We start from the raw sequence: 23,185 nt of genomic DNA on the forward strand, positions 1-23,185 counted from the left end.
GTCTGTCTGTCTGTCTGTCTGTCTGTCTGTCTGTCTGTCTTCTCTCTCTCTCTCTCTCTCTCTCTCTCTCTCTCTCTCTCTCTCTCTCTCTCTCTCTCTCTCTCTCTCTCTCTCTCTCTCTCTCTCTCTCTCTCTCTCTCTCTCTCTCTCTCTCTCTCTCTCTCTCTCTCTCTCTCTCTCTCTCTCTCTCTCTCTCTCTCTCTCTCTCTCTCTCTCTCTCTCTCTCTCTCTCTCTCTCTCTCTCTCTCTCTCTCTCTCTCTCTCTCTCTCTCTCTCTCTCTCTCTCTCTCTCTCAGGGTCCTCTGTCTTTCAGGGTCATGTCAGGGGAGTAGAAAAGGACGTTGGTGTCATCATCATCCTCGTCACTGAAGTCCCCCAGCTCAGCCTGTGTGTAGTGCACCGCCCCAGGATGGTACTCCCTGATACGCGTCCTGTCACACAGCCGAGATTGCAGCGCCAACTAGGATCACACACAGAAACACATATTCACAGAGTTAACAGTCTCTCTCTCTCTCACACACACACACACACACACACACACACACACACACACACACACACACACACACACACACACACAAAGATACAGACACGCACACATTTGGCAGAGACGAGATGTGTGCTGATTGTAGTGCCACAGGCAGTTGAGCCGCATGGTTAGAAAACTGATCAATATCACAGAGGGAGAGAGGGGGGAGAGACAAAGAGAGAGTGCAAGCCACAGAGGGGGAGAGGGGGGAGAGACAGAGAGAGAGTGCAAGCCACAGAGGGGGAGGATGAGAGAGAAAGCGTAACAAAGGAGAGAGATATGAACGACAGATAGAGAATTAGACAGACAGAGAGAGAGAAAGAAACAGAGGGAGAGATATGAACGACAGAGGATGAGATAACATAATAGAAACAGAGGAAGAGAGACAGCAACAGAGGAAGAGAGACAGCAACAGAGGGAGAGAGACAGCAACAGAGGGAGAGAGACAGCAACAGAGGGAGAGAGACAGAGAGAGAGGAAGAGAGAGACAGAGAGAGAGGAAGAGAGAGACGGCAGGACAAATAGTGGGAGGGTGAGAGAGCGAGCGAGCGAGAGAGAGAGAGAGCGAGAGAGAGAGAGAGAGAGAGAGAGAGAGAGAGAGAGAGAGAGAGAGAGAGGAGAGCGTGAAAGTGTGGACTTGCTGCGGAGGGGAATAATGTTTTGACTCTGTTACGGATACGCCACCCCCCACCAATCTCACACCTGATGTGTGTGGGAGTCGTATGCCATGATGAATACCAACTGCCTGTTAGTCATGAAAGAGCACGCACATACACAAACGCATGCACGCACATAACTCCCAGTTGCTCAAACACACTCATATGTCTATTTCTCTGTTTCTCTCATATACACACACACACACACACACACAGACACACACACACACACACTCCCCGTTGCTCAAACATAGACACAATCAGGTCTATATCTCTGTTCCCTTCTCTTTGCCTCGCTCTCTCACAAACACACACACACTCCGCGGATACACACATCTTCACTGACATTTAGGTTGAAGGTCACATCTGACTCCTCTCTCTCTCTCTGGGTGTGCTCACTCTCCATTAAGAACAACAGCAGGGTGTGTGTGTGTGTCTGTAATCTCCCTCCCATCTTGTGGTCTAATCATAAGCTTTCCTGGCCCCCTAAACACCTCTACTCTCTTGTTCAGCGAAATGGGCTGAGTAGATTGTAGCCTCGCTACTGTTATTTTTCACTGTCTACTTACTGTTTTTTAAATTTATTTCTTTACTAATCTACTGTTCACCTGTTCACCTTTTTACTTAAAAATTATACTGCTGTTTAGGGCCTGTAAGTAAGCATTTCACTGTAAGGTTGTATTCAGCGCACGTGACAAATAAACTTTGATTTGAAATACAGCCACTCAGCAGTGTGTGGAGTCGCACAGCACCAGACATGGGTTAAAATTCTATTTCATTACTTTCAAAGACATTTGGAAGGAAGTATTTGCTCAGACCATTTCGCTGAACAAGAGAGTAGAGGTGTTTAGGGGGCCAGGAAAGCTTATGATTAGACCACCAGATGGGAGGGCGAAAAGTGAAGTGTTCAGGTGAGGGTTGTACCTGTATGCCTGTAGGACTGAGCTGGCTCCAGGTGTCTCTGTCCAGGCCAAAGACGAATGCGTTGGCCAAGCCATGGAGAGGGGCTGAAAGGACATGGAGCAAAGTAAGAGAGAACACTGGATCCTGGGGGTAGAACACATTATGGAGCCTGGAGAGGGGAGAATGAGGGAGGGAGAGAGAGAAAGGGGAAAAAAAGCGTTAATTTACATTATAGAGACGATGCACATGGAGGAGAGTGAGAGAAGATGTATGGAAACAAACAAACGAACACATACACACATGCGCGCGCACACACCCCCAAAACACAACACCAACAACAAAACCACAGCTCAATACTTCACAGTAAAGGAGATTGGAGGGAGAGACACAGGAGAGAGTTCAGAGAGGGAGAGACACAGGGGAGAGAGTTCAGAGAGGCAGAGACACAGGGGAGAGAGTTTAGAGAGGCAGAGACACAGGGGAGAGAGTTCAGAGAGGCAGAGACACAGGGGAGAGAGTTCAGAGAGGCAGAGACACAGGGGAGAGAGTTCAGAGACACAGGGGAGAAAGTTCAAAGACACAGGGGAGAGAGTTTAGAGAGGCAGAGACACGGGAGAGAGTTCAGAGACACAGGGGAGAGAGTTCAGAGAGGCAGAGACACGGGGAGAGAGTTCAGAGAGGCAGAGACACAGGGGAGAGAGTTCAGAGAGGCAGAGACACAGGGGAGAGAGTTCAGAGACACAGGGGAGAAAGTTCAAAGACACAGGGGAGAGAGTTCAGAGAGGCAGAGACACGGGAGAGAGTTCAGAGACACAGGGGAGAGAGTTCAGAGACACAGGGGAGAGAGTTCAGAGACACAGGGGAGAGAGTTCAAAGACACAGGGGAGAGAGTTCAGAGAGGCAGAGACACAGGGGAGAGAGTTTAGAGAGGCAGAGACACGGGAGAGAGTTCAGAGACACAGGGGAGAGAGTTCAGAGAGGCAGAGACACGGGGAGAGAGTTCAGAGACACAGGGGAGAGAGTTCAGAGACACAGGGGAGAGAGTTCAGAGACACAGGGGAGAGAGTTCAGAGACACAGGGGAGCGAGTTCAGAGAGGCAGAGACATGGGGGAGAGAGTTCAGAGACACAGGAGAGAGAGTTCAGAGACACAGGGGAGAGAGTTCAGAGAGTTCAGAGACACAGGGGAGAGAGTTCAGAGACACAGGGGAGAGAGTTCAGAGAGTTCAGAGACACAGGGGAGAGAGTTCAGAGACACAGGGGAGAGAGTTCAGAGACACAGGGGAGAGAGTTCAGAGACAGAAGAGAGAGTTCAGAGACACAGGAGAGAGAGTTCAGAGACACAGGAGAGAGAGTTCAGAGACACAGGGAGAGAGTTCAGAGTGTTCAGAGACACAGGGGAGAGAGTTCAGAGACACAGGGGAGAGAGTTCAGAGACACAGGGGAGAGAGTTCAGAGACAGGAGAGAGAGTTCAGAGACACAGGAGAGAGAGTTCAGAGACACAGGGGAGAGAGTTCAGAAAGGCAGAGACACAGGGGAGAGAGGCAGAGACACAGGGGAGAGAGTTCAGAGAGTTCAGAGACACAGGGGAGAGAGTTCAGAGACACAGGGTAGAGAGTTCAGAGACACAGGGGAGAGAGTTCAGAGAGGGGGAGACACAGGGGAGAGAGTTCAGAGACACAGGGGAGAGAGTTCAGAGACACAGGGGAGAGAGTTCAGAGACACAGGGGAGAGAGTTCAGAGACACAGGGGAGAGAGTTCAGAGACACAGGGAGAGAGTTCAGAGACAGGAGAGAGAGTTCAGAGACACAGGAGAGAGAGTTCAGAGACACAGGAGAGAGAGTTCAGAGACACAGGGGAGAGAGTTCAGAGACACAGGGGAGAGAGTTCAGAGACACAGGGGAGAGAGTTCAGAGACACAGGGGAGAGAGTTCAGAGAGGGGGAGACACAGGGGAGAGAGTTCAGAGAGGCAGAGACACAGGGGAGAGAGTTCAGAGACACAGGGGAGAGAGTTCAGAGACACAGGGGAGAGAGGCAGAGACACAGGGGAGAGAGTTCAGAGACACAGGGGAGAGAGGCAGAGACACCGGGGAGAGAGTTCAGAGACACAGGGGAGAGAGGCAGAGACACAGGGGAGAGAGTTCAGAGACACAGGGGAGAGAGTTCAGAGACACAGGGGAGAGAGTTCAGAGACACAGGGGAGAGAGGCAGAGACACAGGGGGGAGAGGCAGAGACACAGGGGAGAGAGTTCAGAGACACAGGGGAGAGAGTTCAGAGACACAGGGGAGAGAGTTCAGAGAGTTCAGAGACACAGGGGAGAGAGTTCAGAGTCACAGGGGAGAGAGTTCAGAGACAGGAGAGAGAGTTCAGAGACACAGGAGAGAGAGTTCAGAGACACAGGGGAGAGAGTTCAGAAAGGCAGAGACACAGGGGAGAGAGGCAGAGAAACAGGGGAGAGAGTTCAGAGAGTTCAGAGACACAGGGGAGAGAGTTCAGAGACACAGGGTAGAGAGTTCAGAGACACAGGGGAGAGAGGCAGAGACACAGGGGAGAGAGTTCAGAGAGGCAGAGACACAGGGGAGAGAGTTCAGAGACACAGGGGAGAGAGTTCAGAGACACAGGGGAGAGAGGCAGAGACACAGGGGAGAGAGGCAGAGACACAGGGGAGAGAGTTCAGAGACACAGGGGAGAGAGGCAGAGACACAGGGGAGAGAGTTCAGAGACACAGGGGAGAGAGGCAGAGACACAGGGGAGAGAGTTCAGAGACACAGGGGAGAGAGGCAGAGACACAGGGGAGAGAGTTCAGAGACACAGGGGAGAGAGGCAGAGACACAGGGGAGAGAGTTCAGAGACACAGGGGAGAGAGGCAGAGACACAGGGGAGAGAGTTCAGAGACACAGGGGAGAGAGTTCAGAGAAACAGGGGAGCGAGTTCAGAGACACAGGGGAGAGAGTTCAGAGACACAGGGGAAAGAGTTCAGAGACACAGGGGAGAGAGTTCAGAGACACAGGGGAGAGGGGCAGAGACACAGGGGGGAGAGGCAGAGACACAGGGGAGAGAGTTCAGAGACACAGGGGAGAGAGTTCAGAGACACAGGGGAGAGAGTTCAGAGACACAGGGGGAAGAGCGAGAGGGACAGAGAGAAAGAGCGAGAGAAGGACAACAAAGAAAGAGAGAGGGGCGACAGAGGGATGACACAGAGAAAGGGAGAGGAAAAGAGAGCGAGAGATACGACACAGAAATATAGCACAATTAGACCCAACCAAATCATGAGAAAACCAAAAGATAATTACTTGCTTGACACATTGGAAATAATTAACAAAAAAAATAGAGCAAACTGGAATGGTATGTGGTCCTAAACAGAGAGTACACAGTGGCAGAATAGCTGACCACTGTGACTGACCCAAACTTAAGGACATCTTTGACTATGTACAGACTCAGTGAGCATAGCCTTGCTATTGAGAGAGGCCGCCGTAGGCAGACCTGGCTCTCAAGAGAAGACAGGCTATGTGCACACTGCCCACAAATGAGGTGGAAACTGAGCTGCACTTCCTAACCTCCTACCAAATGTATGACCATATTAGAGACACATACAGAGCATTCGGAAAATATTCAGACCCTTAGACTTTTTCCACATTTTGTTACGTTACAGCCTTATTCTAAAATGGATGAGATCATTTCCCCCCCTCATCAATCTACACACAATACCCCATTATGACAAAGCAAAAACAAGTACATACAAAAAATATCACTGAAATCTGACATTTCCATAAGTATTAAGAACCTTTACTCAGTACTTTGTTGAAGCACCTTTGGCAGCACCAAAGTGCTGGGTATTTTTTATTTATTTATTTTTACCTTTATTTAACTAGACAAGTCAGTTAAGAACAAATTCTTATTTTCAATGACAGCCTAGGAACAGTGGGTTAACTGCCTGTTCAGGGGCAGAACGACAGACCTCAGCTCAGAGATTTGAACTTGCAACCTTTCGGATACTAGTCCAACACTCTAACCACTAGGCTACCCGGCCGCCCAAGCCTGTATTTGCCGATTTTCTCTCATTCTTCTCTGCAGATCCTCTCAAGCTCTGTCAGGTTGGATGGGGAGCGTGGGGAGCTATTTTCAAGTCTCTCCAGAGATGTTCGATCGTGTTCATTTCCGGGCTCTGGCTGGGCCACTCAAGGACATTCAGAGACCTGTCCACAAATCCACACCTGCGTTGTGTTGGCTGTGTGCTTAGGGTTGTTGTCCTGTTGGAAGTTCGACCCAGTTTGAGGTCCTGAGTGTTCTGGAGAAGGTTTTCATCAAATCAAATTCTATTTGTCACATGCGCCGAATACAACAGGTAGACCTTACAGTGAAATGCCTACTAACAAGCCCTTAACCAACAATGTAGTATTAAGAAAAAATACCCCCGAAAAATCTATAAAAGTAACAAATAATTAAAGAGCAGCAGTAAAATAACAATAACGAGGTACAGGTACAGAGTCAATGTGCGGGGGCACCGGTTAGTCGAGGTAGTATGTACATGTAGGTAGAGTTATTAAAGTGACTATGCATTAGATAATAAACCGATAGTAGCAGCAGCGTAAAATGGGTGGGTGGGTGGGGGGGGGGGGGGGGGGGCAATGCAAATAGTATGGGAAGCCATTTAATTAGATGTTCAGGAGTCTTATGGCTTGGGGGTAGAAGCTGTTTAGAAGCCTCTTGGTCCCAGACTTGGCGCTCCGGTACCGCTTGCCATGCGGTAGCAGAGAGAACAGTTTAGGACTAGGGTTGCTGGAGTCTTTGACAATTGTTAAGGCCTTCCTCTGACACCGCTTGGTATAGAGGTCCTGGATGGCAGTAAGCTTGGCCCCAGTGATGTACTGGGCCGTACACACTACCTTCTGTCGTGCCTTGTGGTTGGAGCCCGAGCAGTTGCCATAGCTGGCAGTGATGCAACCCGTCAGGCTGCTCTCGAAGGTGCAGCTGTAGAACCTTTTGAGGATCTGAGGACCCATGCCAAATCTTTTCAGTCTCCTGAGGGGGAATAGATTTTTCACTCAAGGACCTCTGTACTTTGCTCCGTTCATCCTTCCTTCGATACCGACTAGCCTCCCAGTCTAACATACACTGTCAACTGTGGGACCTCATATAGACAGGTGTGTATCTTTCCAAATCATGTCCAATCAATTGAATTTACCACAGGTGGACTCCAATCAAGTTGTATAAACCTCTCAAGGATGTTCAATGGAAACAGGATGCCTCTGAGCTCAATTCGAGTCTCATAGCAACGGGTCTGAATAATTATTTAAATAAGGTATTTCTGATCAAATATTTCGAAAAATGTGTTTTCACTTTGTCACTATGGTGTTTTGTGTGTAAATTGATGAGGAAAAACATTGATGAAATCCATTTTAGAATGCAATGTATTTCCCTCAGATTACACAGACCCACAAATCCACTTTTGATAAACGTCCATATCAATTAGGTGAAATACCAGTGTGTCATCAAAGCAGCAAGATGTGTGACCTGTCGCCACAAGAAAAGGTCAACCAGTTAAGACCAAACACCGTTCTAAATACAACCCATATTTATGTTGATGTATTTTCCCTTCTGTCCTTTAATTAACACATCGTTGTACACAACACAGCCATAATATGACATATGAAATGTCTCTATTCCTTTAAAAATGTTGTGAGTTTAATGTTTACTGTTCACTTTTGTTTATTATCTATTTCACTTGCTTTGGCAATGTAAACATACATTTCCAATGCCAATGAAGCCCTTTGAATTGATAGACAGCAAGGGGGACAACAGACAGAGCGAGAGAGACGAAACAGAGAGAGAGGGTGTTTTATATCAGCATTTAAGAGCCCATTAGGCAGTGGGAGATGGCAGGCTTACACATTCTTGGCCGCAGCCCTGACAGCACGCAGCACTTTACAAGAACAGCGCTCAACTTCCTCTCTTTCCATCTATTTCTACACACATCTCTCTCTGCATCCTCAACTTCCTCTCTTTCCATCCATTTCTACACACATCTCTCTCCATCTCGCTCTTTTGGATTATTTTTCCTGACCCACTCATCCATATGCTCTTCCTCTCGGCTCTACCTTCTTTCTGTATCGATCTCAATTCGTTTGTTTCCATCCTCATTCTCTGTCCACGCCAGCCCTCCTTCTGCTTTCCCCCCTGTCTCTTCATCTTCCTCTCTTTCCATCCTACTTCCTTTTACTCCCACTCAGTAAGAAGAGGGTGTAGAGGGTCTGCTTCCCTGCCTTCATATTTATCTAGCCCTCTCTCCCTCCACACTCTTCCCATCCATCTCCACCTCTCTATGTCACTGTCTTTCCATTCATCCTGCTTCCCTTATTTCCTCTTTCCCTCTCTTATAACTCTTTCTATTTTTGCCCCACAATCTCTGTCTGTTTTCAAATACGCTCCATCTCTCCCTCACAGTTCGTCCTCTTCACCTCCATCTCCCTATATCAGCCCTTCTCTAATCTAATGTAATCCTGCAGTTTAGGGCTGTCCCCAACAAAAAAAAATATTGATTGACGTGAGTCGTCTGTTGTTTCGACCAATCAATTGTTATTTTTCCATATATATAGACAAACCCTATGTTTGAATAAAATCAACTCTATGTAGGCTACTTCGCCTGATGCTTTAAGCACTGAATTAAACATTAAGACACACAAATTACTAAAGAGGGAGCCAGAGCTCAATATACCCTAACCAGAAGAATAAAACCCGTTCCCAACCACTCTTCTCCTCCTTCACAGATTCTGCCGTTATGCTCCTGAAGTTGCTGGAAACAGGCTACACCAGCGGGTGGAAACCTTTTCCATTTGGAGTGCCAAGTTATCCTACCATTTGGAGTGCCAAGTTATCCTACCATTTGGAGTGCCAAGTTATCCTACCATTTGGAGTGCCAAGTTATCCTACCATTTCTTTCTAATGACCTGTGTGGCAGTGATGATGTTCATGTGCACATGTTCGCGGAACAGTTTCCTTTCATTTATAAAGTCTTCGTATCTCAAAATCAATGTCATGTGGTTAATGAAAATTCTATCTAAATGAAAGTGATACAAATCATAAAGTAACTTCTATTGCCAATATGTAAAAAATAGCCTACATAAAGCCAACAAATAAAAGCATTGTAGGCCGCAGGGTAAAAATAAATATCCTATAAATCACATTGGCTAAGCATGGCCTGTCTGTAAGGAACTTGACACATTGTATCAACTATTAATGTGTCCAGCCTGAAGCTCAAGCTAGCAAACTTGCAACATTGTATAACATTTTCTGGGCCCTCAGTTTCCCATGCCAGTGAGCTCTGGGCAGACAGACACAGCTGTAAGCTATTTCGTGCAAGGGATAAGAAGTAATCAGGTAGGCCTTTTTTATGACACCGGATCAGAGCATGACATTTTTTCCTCTTTCATGCTGAGTGGTTATCGAAAGGGAGAGAGCTGGAAAGACTTTTCAAATAGGCTACGTTGAGGAACTAATGTCATTCTCAATGGATGTGAAAATAGACTTTTACTTGCTTTTTAAGGCGAAGAGAGAAATACTTTGAGAAGTTCCACAGTGATGGTGAGTTAAGACAATCACAAATAGTATCAGATCCCCAAATGGGCACATTTCTCAAATCAAATCAAATTTATTGGTCACATACACATGGGTAGCAGATGCTAATGCGAGTGTAGCGAAATGCTTGTACTTCTAGTTCCGACCGTGCAGTAATATCTAACCAGAAATGTAACAACTTCACAACTACCTTATACACACAAGTGTAAAGGAATGCATAAGAACATGTACATATAAATATATGGATGAGCGATGGCCGTGCGGCATAGGCAAGATGCAGTAGATGGTATAGAGCAGTATATACATATGAGATGAGTAATGTAGGGTATGTAAACATTATATAAAGTGTCATTGTTTAAAGTGGCTAGTGATACCTTCATTACATACATTTTTTTATTATTGAAGTGGCTAGAGATGAGTCAGTATGTTGGCAGCAGCCACTCAATGTTAGTGATGGCTGTTAAACAGTCTGGTGGCCTTGAGATAGAAGCTGTTTTTCAGTCTCTCGGTCCCAGCTTTGATGCACCTGTACTGACCTCGCCTTCTGGATGATAGCAGTGTGAACAAGCAGTGGCTCGGGTTGTTGTTGTCCTTGATTATCTTTTTGGCCTTCCTGTGACATCGGGTGGTGTAGGTGTCCTGGAGGGCAGGTAGTTTGCCCCCGGTGATGCGTTGTGCAGACCTCACTACCCTCTGGAGAGCCTTACGGTTGTGGACAGAGCAATTGCCGTACCAGGCGGTGATACAGCCCGACAGGATGCTCTCAATTGTGCATCTGTAAAAGTTTGTAAGTGTTTTAGGTGACAAGCCAAATTTCTTCAGCCTCCTGAGGTTGAAGAGGCGCTTTTGCGCCTTCTTCACCACGCTGTCTGTGTGGGTGGATCATTTCAGTTTGTCCGTGATGTGTACGCCGAGGAACTTAAAACTTTCCACCTTCACTACTGTCCCGTCGATGTGGATGGAGGGGTGCTCCCTTTGCTGTTTCCTCTGCTGTTTCCAGGGGGGGGGGGGTCGAGACCCAGGATCTCGAGCTTAATGACGTGTTTGGAGGGTACTATGGTGTTAAATACTAAGCTGTAATCGATGAACAGCATTCTCACATAGGTATTCCTCTTGTCCAGATGGGTTAGGGCAGTGTGATTGCGATTGCATTGTGTGTGGACCTATTGGGGCGGTAAGCAAATTGGAGTGGGTCAAGGGTGTCAGGTAGGGTAGAGGTGATATGATCCTTGACTAGTCTCTCAAAGCACTTCATGATGACGGAAGTGAGTCCTATGGGGCGATAGTTGTTTAGCTCAGTTACCTTAGCTTTCTTGGGAACAGGAACAATGGTGGCCCTCTTGAAGCATGTGGGAACAGCAGACTGGGATAGGGATTGATTGAATATGTCCATAAACACACCAGCCAGCTGTTCGCGGCTAGGGATGCCGTCTGGGCCGGCAGCCTTGCGAGGGTTAACACGTTTAAATGTTTTACTCATGTTGGCTACGGTGAAGGAGAGCCCGCAGGTTTGGATAGCGGGCCCTGTCAGTGGCACTGTATTGTACTCAAAGCGAGCAAAGAAGTTGTTTAGTTTGTCTGGGAGCAAGACATCGGTGTCCGCAACGGGGCTGGTTTTCTTTTTGCAATCTGTGATTGACTGTAGACCCTGCCACATACGTCTCGTGTCTGAGCCATTGAATTGTGACTCCACTCTGTCTCTATACTGACGCTTAGCTTGTTTGATTGCCTTGCTGAGGGAATAGCTACACTGTTTGTATTTCGGTCATGTTTCTGGTCGCCTTGCCATGATTAAAAGCAGTGGTTCGCGCTTTCAGTTTTGCGCAAATGCTGCCATCAATCCACTGTTTCTGGTTCGGGAAGGTTTTAAGTCACCGTGGGTACAACATCACCGATGCACTTGCACACCGAATCAGCGTATACATCAATGTTGTTGTCTGAGGCTATCCAGATCATATCCCAGTCCACGTGATTGAAGCAATCTTTAAGCATGGAATCAGATTGGTCGGACCAGCGTTGAATAGACCTGAGCACGGGTGTTTCCTGTTTTAGTTTCTCTATATATTGGCTGGGAGCAACAAAATGGAGTTGTGGTCAGATTTGCCGAAAGGAGAGCGAGGGAGGGCTTTGTATGCATTGAGGAAGTTAGAGTAGCAATGATCCAGAATTTTGCCAGCCCTGGTCGCACATTCGATATGCTGATACAATTTAGGGAGCCTTGTTTTCAGATTAGCCTTGTTAAAATCCCCAGCTATAATAAATGCAGCCTCAGGATGTGGTTTCCAGTTTACATAGAATCCAATGAAGTTCTTTCAGGGCCATTGAGGTGCCTGCTTGGGGGGGGGGGGGGGGGGGGGGGGCTGTGATTATAATCGAAGAGAATTATCTTGGTAGATAATGCGGTCGGCATTTGATTGTAAGAAATTCTAGGTCAGGTGAACAAAAGGACTTGGGTTCCTGTATGTTGTTATGATCACACCACGACTCGTTAATCATAAGGCATACACCCCCGCCCTTCTTACCAGAGAGATGTTTGTTTCTGAAGGTGCGATGCGTGAAGAAACCGGTGGCTGTACCGACTCTGATAACATATCCCGAGTGAGCCATGTTTCCGTGAAACAGAGAATACTAGAATCTCTGATGTCTCTCTGGAAGGCAACCCTTGCTCGAATTACGTCTTCCTTGTTGTCAAGAGACTGGACATTGGCGAGTAGTATAGTCAGGAGCGGTGAGCCATTTTCCCGTCTACGGAGCCTGACCAGAAGACCTCTTAATCTGCCCCTTCCGCAGAGCCTATGTTTTGGGTCGCCTACTGGGATCCGATCCATTGTCCTGGGTGGTGGTCCAAACAGAGGATCCGCTTCGGGAAAGTCGTATTCCTGGTCGTAATGTTGGTAAGTTGATGTTGCTTTTATATCCAAAAGTTCTTCCCTGCTGAATGTAATAAGACGTAAGATTTCCTGGGGTAACAATGTAAGAAATAATATATAAACTAAATACTGTATAGTTTCCTGAGAACGCGAAGCGAGGTGACCATCTCTGTCAGCGCCATCACGAAAAAGAGGCCTACATTTGCACGCAGCCCAAGTAGCCTAGGCCTAGTTTGCGTAATCAGGTGTGTGTCCTTACTCAAGATTGATAGGAGCGCTCTAAACAAAAGATAATGAATAAATTGACAACTTGGAATGAAACATGGAATGAAATGTACCAAAACCTTTACCTCACAAGTGTTGCTCTGGTTGTGCGCTCTGCAAACAATGTGTCCACTCCTACAATGACAACGGTAAGACTGTAATAATATATTGAACACATTAACAGAAATGACCTTAACCAGACATTAATTATGGTCCTTAACGGTAAATGTACTACTGGTGATACTGGTATGCCATCCCGCAGCCTCCACAATGGATTACTCCATGAAGACAGGTGTGAGTCAAACAGGTGTCCTGTGTGTCATAAAAACGTCTTCTATATTTGCCGCTGCTCGACTAAAAACATTCCGGTTGACCAACAGCCTATCGACCAAACAATGGACAAGTCAAGTAAATGGGGTCAGACAGACAGACTGACAGGATGTAATACAGCCACCATCCAGACAGACTGACTGGATGTAATACATCACCATCTAGACAGACTGACAGGAACCTCTGACTGGATATTAAATCACCATCCAGACAGACTGACAGGAACCTCTGACTGGATGTAATACATCACCATCTAGACAGACTGACAGGAACCTCTGACTGGATATTAAATCACCATCTAGACAGACTGACAGGAACCTCTGACTGGATATTAAATCACCATCCAGACAGACTGACAGGAACCTCTGACTGGATATTAAATCACCATCTAGACAGACTGACAGGAACCTCTGACTGGATATTAAATCACCATCCAGACAGACTGACAGGAACCTCTGACTGGATGTAATACATCACCATCTAGACAGACTGACAGGAACCTCTGACTGGATATTAAATCACCATCTAGACAGACTGACAGGAACCTCTGACTGGATATTAAATCACCATCTAGACAGACTGACAGAAACCTCTGACTGGATATTAAATCACCATCCAGACAGACTGACAGGAACCTCTGACTGGATATTAAATCACCATCCAGACAGACTGACAGGAACCTCTGACTGGATATTAAATCACCATCCAGACAGACTGACAGGAACCGCTGACTGGATGTAATACATCACCATCTAGACAGACTGACAGGAACCTCTGACTGGATATTAAATCACCATCTAGACAGACTGACAGGAACCTCTGACTGGATATTAAATCACCATCCAGACAGACTGACAGGAACCTCTGACAGGATGTAATACAGCCACCATCCAGACAGACTGACTGGATGTAATACATCACCATCCAGACAGACTGACAGGAACCTCTGACTGGATGTAATACATCCACCATCCGCTGGGATTTTGTGCTGTATTGCCACCATCTCTCTACAACTCACACATTTATAGTCTAGGCATTATCTGGCAGCATTCCCACTTACACCAGTTTGTTTGCCACTTACACCAGTTTGTTTCCCACTTACACCAGTTTGTTTGCCACTTACACCAGTTTGTTTCCCACTTACACCAGTTTGTTTCCCACTTACACCAGTTTGTTTGCCACTTACACCAGTTTGTTTCCCACTTACACCAGTTTGTTTGCCTACGTCGACTCTCTGCTACGAGAACGAACTCTTCGATCGGGGGCAACGATTGGCTCAAACATGAACGGCTTCAGTAGGTTTATTGCCTCACTAACTAACATTATTTCATTCTCTGTAATAAACATATTCTCAGACTCGGAGCTAATCTGTAAATTCAGCCATTTTGGGGAGTTCCAAAACGTTCTCTAATGCCAGTGATGCAACAATGCCAATATGCCGATTTACAATTACAGTTCGCTGGCGTTCTACATCCTAATGCTTCCATTCCCCTTTAACCCTGTGTTGACGGGGGTTAGCAGACCGCTAATATGTTTCATCGGTCTACTTCAGAGTTAAAATGTGTTTACTCTGTTAGCTCAGTGTTAGCGTTTGGCTAGATGTGTTCAGATTAGGTTCTCTCGGGTTCACTGTATTAGCCGTTTTGCTCTCTGTTGTCCAGATTAGCCGTAAATTCTGTATTAGAGGTTAGCGGTGTATCTCTGAGGACCAGCTGCTGCTCACGTTTAGCTTCACTTCCCATTAAAGGTGAAATTAATCAGGAGTCCACACACAATTAATATGAATTATTCTACAACCCCCCGAGACATGGTTTGGCGTGCGCAAACAAACACACACATGCACACGCACGCACGCACACACACACACACACACACACACACACACTTAGGGGTAAAGAGGGCAAAAGGAGTAATGTGTGTCTCTGTGTGTGTATGCGTAGCAGAGGGGGGCCTCGTTCAGGTCATCTGTAAATCAGAGAAGGGGGACCTCGGTGGTCAGACGAGACACAGAAAGAGAAGATACGGTGACATGGTGTGTGTAAATGTGTGTGTAAATGTGTGTGTAGTGGGGGGCTATTTCTGGTGTCTCATTTTCCCCCGCCACCACCCAGAAATGCGATCGGCATCCAGGAAACGAGAGCTGGCAGCCTGCAATCATCTGCCTGCCACACACACACACACACACACACTGAACCTTGCAATACCGAGCAACATGCGCCATGGCAACAGAACATCCGCAATTAGAGGAAAAGAGCCATTCCCTTCAGCATCAGCATGAGAGAGAGGGGGGGGGGGGGGGCATGTGATTAAATGTGAAATGAATGTGAAATACATGTGACAACATTTGAGCACGTGAAAACACAGGTGACAAATGTAATTTAGAATATTTTTTGTGCTTGACGGCTATGCCAACGCAAATAGAGCCCCTCATTTGACAATGTATGTTAATTCCATTTTAACAGTCATGGTCCCCTGGAGGTTTTCGTCTAGTTGGAGTGAAAATATGGTAAATTTATCACTAGTTACTGTATTTTTACAGCTAAATTCAGGTGTTAATATGAAGGGACAGCATGCTGATTACTTGGGACTCAACCTCACTAGGGATTTTAACTCATAACCTCTTGTTTTGTTTTTTACATATATTTTTTAAAATGTAACCTGTATTTATACAGGTTTTTCTCATTGAGATAACATCTCTTTTCCAAGAGAGACCTCTAGGAGACAGAACGCATCTCCTTCCTGAGCAGTATGATGGCTGCGTGGTCCCATGATGTTTATACTTGCGTACTATTGTTGTACAGATGAACGTGGTACCTTCAGGTGTTTGCAAATTGCTCCCAAGGATGACTTGTGAAGGTCTACAATAATTTTTCTGAGGTCTTGGTTAATTTCTTTTGAATTTCCCATGATGTCAAGCAAAGAGGCACTGAGTTTGAAGGTAGGACTTGAAATACATCCACAGGTACACCTCCAATTGACTCAAATGATGTCAATTAGCCTATCAGAAGCTTCTAAAGCCATGACATCATTTTCTGGAATTTTCCAAGCTGTTTAAAGGCACAGTCAACTTAGTAAACTTCTGTACACTTCCAGTAAACTTCTGACCCACTGGAATTATAATCTGCCTATAAACAATTGTTGGAAAAACTGTGAAAAATTGTGTCATGCACAAAGTAAATGTCCTAAACGACTTGCCAAAACTATAGTTTGTTAACAAGACATTTGTAGAGAGGTTGAAAAACGAGTTTTAATGACTCCAACATAAGTGTATGTTAACTTCGACTTCAACAGTATCACTAAAATCTAAAACCGCCAGTAATGTACATCATACCAACTCCTTCCTGTCCTCCAAAGGAAAACAAGCCTCATGCCGGTAATAAAAACCCATTCTCAGCTTGAGCTTCCTTATCAAGTTCTCTACATGCACAGTGAAGCTCAGCTTATCATCAGCCCACACACCCAAATATTTGTACACTTTAACTTGCTCTATAGTATGTCCAGCCAATGTAGCATGATTAGTAACATTTGAAAATACCATGCATTTTGTTTAACCCATAGAAATGAACATCCGCTGTTGCAATAAGATCCCCAATGTTGTTGATATACAAAATGAACAACAGTGGGCCCAAAATATAACCTTGCGGAACACCTGAGCACACTTCTATGGACTCAGATTTACAACCATCCGCCATTACATATCGTGTACAATTTTATAGATAATTTATAAACCAATCTAGAGCATGACCAGTAATTCCACACCATTTTAACCTTTGCACGAACACAGCATGGTCCACGGTGTCAAATGCCTTCGACAAATCAATAAAGACAGGCACACAATGTAACTTCTTATCAAGAGCACAGTGGATGTCATTTAAAACCTTCAATGTTGCTGAAACAGTGCTGTGGCCAGACCTAAAACCTGATTGCATTCCATTTAAGATGTTGTTTTCTTGGAAGTAGGCTACCTACTAACTAAGGACTCCAGTACCTTTGACAGTACAGACAATTTTGATATGGGTCGATAGTTGTCAAGCAGCAAAGGATCTCCACATTTCAGTACAAAAGCAGATTTCCATAACTTGGGGATTTCCTTAACATCAAGCTAGCAGTGCTTAAGGACACTTGACGTCAAGTATACATTATTCCTTTGGGTATCTGAATTTGCAACCGCTTGGTTGGGACTGCATCGATGTTTTTGCAGTGGCACCAGGTTCATACTAATTGCTTGGAACACTCAAAAATTAAGGGTATGGGTAGGGAACACTATAGTGTTGTTACCTGGGGTACAAAAAGGTAAAAGGTACACTTCACAGGTACACATATGAACTCACATGGTACAGTTTGATACCTTGTAGGTATAATGGGACTTTTTTCTACCCAATATTTTGAATATAAAGTTCAATCATCACTGCGCTTTGATAGCTGGGGGCAATGTACTGGTGTGAACATTAACATATTTGGGGACGTGGTCAAATATATGTATATTTGTTGTAGCAGTTGAAGTGTTTGATGGTTATGCCAGTGTACATAGAGCTCCTCCTTTGACACTGGAGCGGCAGGGTAGCCTAGTGGTTAGAGCGTTGGACTAGTAACCAGGTTCGAATCCCTGAGCTGACAAGGTACAAATCTGTCGTTCTGCCCCTGAACAACCTAGGCCGTCATTGAAAATAAGAATTTGTTCTTAACTGACTTGCCTAGTAAAGTAAAATTAAAACTGTCAGTTCTGCAAATGTTGTAAGAGAACGTCTCAGTAATGAACTGTGAAGTGTTAATTGTGCATTTTCCAGTTATTGAATGGCAACTTGTTGCCAGAAGGTGCGGTGAATTTGTAATTTCTTAACTGGAAGCTACTTGTCAGTAAGTTATTGCCAGCAACCTACAGGCCACTTACGGCCACTAGCAATCTTTCTAGTAACCTACAGTTCCTTCACTGACTCTTCTGTCGACAACATGCACATCACTTGCTGATTGGCAGCCTACTGTAACTGTGGCAGCCTATCAGAAGATTGCAGATATGGCTTATTCAAGGCATGGCTTTCAGCTAGCTCTTTTTGTTCTCCCATAAGAGTGAATATCATCCCAGTTAATGTTCTCTGTTCATAAACATTAAGCTTGGAAACGGACAGTTCTGCAGCCTTGCTAAAGGCTGACATAAGTGCATGTGATACCAATATATATATATATATATATATATATATATATATAGTTAACATGTATTTGTAATCCTCACTTTCCTACCGGACAATCAGGTATGTGAGTGTGATGGATTAGCTAGAGTAATTTACTGTGAATTTTACAATAACCCAATTGTAAGTATTTGACAGTAAGCTGTTGAAAATTAAACAAACTTCTTGTGAACAAGCTGCCATTAAGCTACTGGAAAATGCACAGTAACAGTGCAGCTTTTGATTGTCACAAGATTGCAGAACTGACAGTGTCAAAAGAGATGCTCAGCCATCAACATAACAATAAAACCACTTAAACTGGTCCAACATGTTCACTGACAGTTGGCACAAATACAACATATTTTAGACCATACCCCCAAATATGCTAATGATCCCCGCCAGCACATTAACCCCACCTACATTTCAAAGTGCAGTAATGATTGAACCTAATGCCGAGTTCATAACCAAGTGAGAATTTACCACATACGACTGGAAAAAATCCACTTGAATGGCCCTCAAATTGGTAATTACCAGTGGGAAACACGTCTATCATCCCTGAGCTCCGACTTTCCCCACATGCTGTCCTCTTCATCACCTACTGAGGAAATGACCTCGATAACATCATTTTTGTCAATTAAATGTAACAAAACATTTGTGATGGAAATGTTTATCATGTGAAGAGACAGCCTTGAAAATGGGAGGGGGGTGTGTGACATGACTCCCTCCTTAGGACCATCTGTCAGAACGTCCAGAACATGTTCTATAAGTTAAGATAGGAGACGGTGCCAGACACACGCCAGAACCAACCCTATGAACTATGCCTATGTAACTGTGTCTGTAACCTGTATATAAGGATCTAACGGGACTGCACCGGGTGGAGCTCCTGATCAACATGTGTACTTGGTGCATTGAGTTGGTTTGAACCTCTCCAGCTATTTAGAAAAAGCAATCTATTAAGGATGTAATCATTATTCGAACAGATGGCAAAAAAGATGGCGGACTGAAGATAGTGGTGCAAAATGCCTCGTGAAAAACATTAGAAATGAATGTCCCTAAAACGGCCCAAATAGGACATTGACACTGAACACTAAATACAAAAAATAACAAAAGAGAATAACTGAAACAGTCCTGATAGGTGAAAAACACTAAACAGAAATCAACTACCCACAAAACCCATGTGGGAAAAAGCTACCTAAGTATGGTTCTCAATCAGAGACAACGATAGACAGCTGCCTCTGATTGAGAACCACACCCGGCCAAACAACAAAGAAATACAAAACATAGAAACTGCCCACCCTAGTCACACCCTGGCCTAACCAAAATAGAGAATAAAAGCCTCTCTATGGCCAGGGCGTGACATCTGCTCACTCGTGGGCAACAACATCCAAACTGTATAATAACTTAAAACAATTTGTAAGGCTAGATAATTTTATAGACAAACACTACCAACGCTGTCAAAACAAAAACTTGACGGAGAGTAAACATGGAAACAATGGAGAATCAAACTCTACAAGAAAACTAAGACTCTTCGACTGACACGGATGACCTATTTCCACCACCCTGTACGGTAAGAGTGGAAACCGAACTGCTAAAATCTATAAAAGATAAATTAGGCGTGCTTGAGTTAGTCAGTAAAGATATACAAGAGATGAAGACGAGCCTTGAAATGAGTGACGAGAAAGCCACAAAACACTGGAAAAATAAACAAAAAAACTGAAGGGTACAGTCAATGTTAACAAAGCTGATGTTAATGAACTTAAAAGAGAGAACAAGTTTTTCAGAGAACCCCTGCTTGATATATACGGACTAGATGCTCTTAAATCTGGTGCTTACCAGAATTCAAGAGGACGAAGGTGAAGATCCAGAGAGTGTAGTGAAATAATTCATGCTAAAAGTGCTGCAGATTGCAGGGCGACACTGTCGACCAAATTAAACTCGAATGCGTACATCGTTTCGGACAGAAGGCAGCGATACAAGCGACCAACCGTTGCCAAATTTGAATCCAATAAAGATAAAATAACGGTTAAAACCCTGGGAAAAAGACTCACCACCTTTAAAATAGGCATGGTCAATCAGATCCCAAAGCAGAACGACGCAAAGTGTGGGATCCACTCTTCAAAGACAAAAGACTAAAAGGGAGACGTGTAGCTCTCGTTGTGGACAAGCTATACATTGATAACCATCTGTTCCGAGACACGAAGACCACTAGATGGCTATTCTAAATAAAATGGCACATCCAACACTATTTTTGGTAGGGATTGTAATAAATACAACGATTAATATCAACTCATCAAAAAAAGCAACGTCCTCTCACTGTCAACTGCGTTCATTTTCAGCAAACTAAACATGTGTAAATATTTGTATGAACATAAGATTCAACAACTGAGACATAAACTGACCAACTTCCACAGACATGTGACTAATAGAAATGGAATGTGTCCCTGAACAAAGGGGGGTCAAAATCAAAAGTAACAGTCAGACCACCAGCTGCATTAAGTATTGCAGTGCATCTCCTCCTCATGGACTGCACCAGATGTACCAGTTCTTGCTGTGAGATGTTACCCCACTCTTCCACCAAGGCACCTGCAAGTTCCCGGACATTTCTGGGGGAAACGCCCTAGCCCTCACCCTCCGATCCAACAGGTTTCAGACGTGCTCAACGGGATTAGATCCGGGCTCTTTGCTGGCCAAGGCATAACACTAACATTCCTGACTTGCAGGAAATCACGCACAGAATGAGCAGTATGGCTGGTGGCATTGTCATGCTGGAGGGTCATGTAGGGATGAACCTGCAGGAAGGGTACCACATGAGGGAGGAGGATGTCTTCCCTGTAACGCACAGCGTTGAGATTGCCCGCAATGACAACAAGCTCAGTCCGATGATGCTGTGACACACCGCCCCAGACCATGATGTACCCTCCACCTCCAAATCGCTCCCACTCCAGAGTACAGGCCTCGGTGTAACGTTCATTCCTTTCGACGATAAACGCGAATCCGACCATCAGCCCTGGTGAGACAAAACCGCGATTCGTCAGAGAATAGCACTCTTTGTCAGTCCTGTCTGGTCCATCGACAGTGGTTTTGTCTGATGAAGACCTGCCTTACAACAGGCCTACAAGCCCTCAGACCAGCCTCTCTCAGCCTATTGCGGACAGTCTGAGCACTGATGGAGGGCATTCCTGGTGTAACTCGGGCAGTTGTTGTTGCCATCCTATACCTGTCCCGCAGGTGTTATGTTTGGATGTACCGATCCTGTGCAGGTGTTGTTACACGTGGTCTGCCACTGCAAGGACAATCAGCTGTCCGTCCTGTCTCCCTTTAGCGCTGTCTTAGGCGTCTCACAGTGCGGACATTGCAATTTATTGCCCTGTCCACATATGCAGTCCTCATGCCTCCTTGCAGCATGCCTAAGGCATGTTCACACAGATGAACAGGGACCCTGGGCATCTTTCTTTTGGTGTTTTTCAGAGTAAGTAGAAAGGCTTCTTTAGTGTCCTAAGTTTTCATAACTGTGACCTTAATTGCCTACCGTCTGTAAGCTGTTAGTGTCTTAACAACCGTTCCACAGGTGCATGTTCATTAGTTGTTTATGGTTCATTGAACAAGCATGGGAAACAGTGTTTAAACCCTTTACAATGAAGATCTGTGAAGTTATTTGGATTTTACGAATTATCTTTGAAAGACAGGGTTCTGAAAAAGGGACATTTCTTATTTTGCTGAGTTTAGAAACTATAAATACACTATCGCATTCAAGTTAGGGAATGTTGTAAAATAATTTGTATTATTTTTATGTATAGTATTTCTAAATAGATAAAAGATAGGACAATTCATGAAATAATACATCCCAAAATATAAGGAACTGGAACACAAAAGTCCTCAAAAGTAGAAATAAAAACACGACACACAGAGGACATAAAAGGCCCAGTGTTTAGGTATATAGGGGTGCATATGTGAGGGGAGTCTGGGTGTGTAGGAAGATGGGGTACCTGCGTGTTTTGTGTGATTGTAAAAGTGAAAAGTGTGATGAAGTGAAAAGTGTGACAAGTAAATGGTTGCAAATGCCAAACGCCCATATGTGTCTGCAAGCAGGAGTTGTGACAGAGCGCGTCTTCACTTTTGCCCAGATATGGGAAATATATTTTCAAATAAAAAACAATGTACAGTACCAGTCAAAAGTTTGGACACACCTGCTCATTCAAGGGTTTTCCGTCATTTGTACTAGTCTCTACATTGTAGAATAGTGAATACATCAAAACTATGAAATAACACATATGGAATTAAATCAAAATATAGTTGATATTTGAGATTCTTCAAATAGCCACCCTTTGCCTTGATGACAGCTTTGCACACACTTTTTTTGGTTACTACATGTTTCCATATGTGTTATTTCACAGTTTTGATGTATTCACTATTATTCTACAATGTAGAAAATAGTCAAAATAAAGAAAAATCCTTGAATGAGTAGGTGTTCTCAAACTTTGGACCGGTAGTGTATATCAAATATGTTTCTATGTACTCAAAGATCCATTATTAACAAGTTTTAACCAATCCTTTAAACATAGTAGACTGTTGGATACTCAGCAAGAAGGTCTGATTTTATGTGGTAAATATAAAGATCCAGTCCACCTAAAAAACTGGAGACCCCTTAAACTTCAAAATGCATTGCGCATAGAATTAAAAAGGTATTGTCAGATATTATTCATCCTAATCAGCCAGGTTTCTTTTATATTGACGATACATTTGAGATAATATAATATAATACAAGCACTGGAAACAACACCAGGCCTGGTATTCATAGCTGACTTTGAAAAGTCCTGTGATAAAGTACGACTGGAATTTATACACTGAACAAAAATCTAAGCATAACATGTAAAGTGTTGGCCCCAAGTTT

The 23,185-nt window shown here is 44.6% G+C and overlaps 1 protein-coding gene across 4 annotated transcripts in view; it reads right to left on the reverse strand.

The window, feature by feature from the left end:
• Nucleotides 1–268: 268 nt before the first annotated feature.
• si:dkey-100n23.5 (cyclic AMP receptor 1) overlaps nucleotides 269–23,185 on the reverse strand; it is a 102,055-nt gene continuing 79,138 nt past the window's right edge. For 2 of the 4 annotated variants that reach the window (XM_036959563.1, XM_036959564.1), the window contains 2 exons: nucleotides 2,110–2,257; nucleotides 269–460 (listed from right to left, as the gene is read on the reverse strand). In XM_036959563.1, coding sequence (XP_036815458.1) covers nucleotides 293–460; nucleotides 2,110–2,257 — 316 coding nt within the window. In that variant the 3' untranslated portion in view covers nucleotides 269–292. The remainder of the gene's footprint in view (nucleotides 461–2,109; nucleotides 2,258–23,185) is intronic. The other 2 variants (XM_036959565.1, XM_036959566.1) reach the window with 1 other exon arrangement.

This window comes from Oncorhynchus mykiss, chromosome 22, assembly GCF_013265735.2.
Source record: "Oncorhynchus mykiss isolate Arlee chromosome 22, USDA_OmykA_1.1, whole genome shotgun sequence".
In the NCBI taxonomy this organism is placed as follows: Eukaryota; Metazoa; Chordata; class Actinopteri; order Salmoniformes; family Salmonidae; genus Oncorhynchus; species Oncorhynchus mykiss.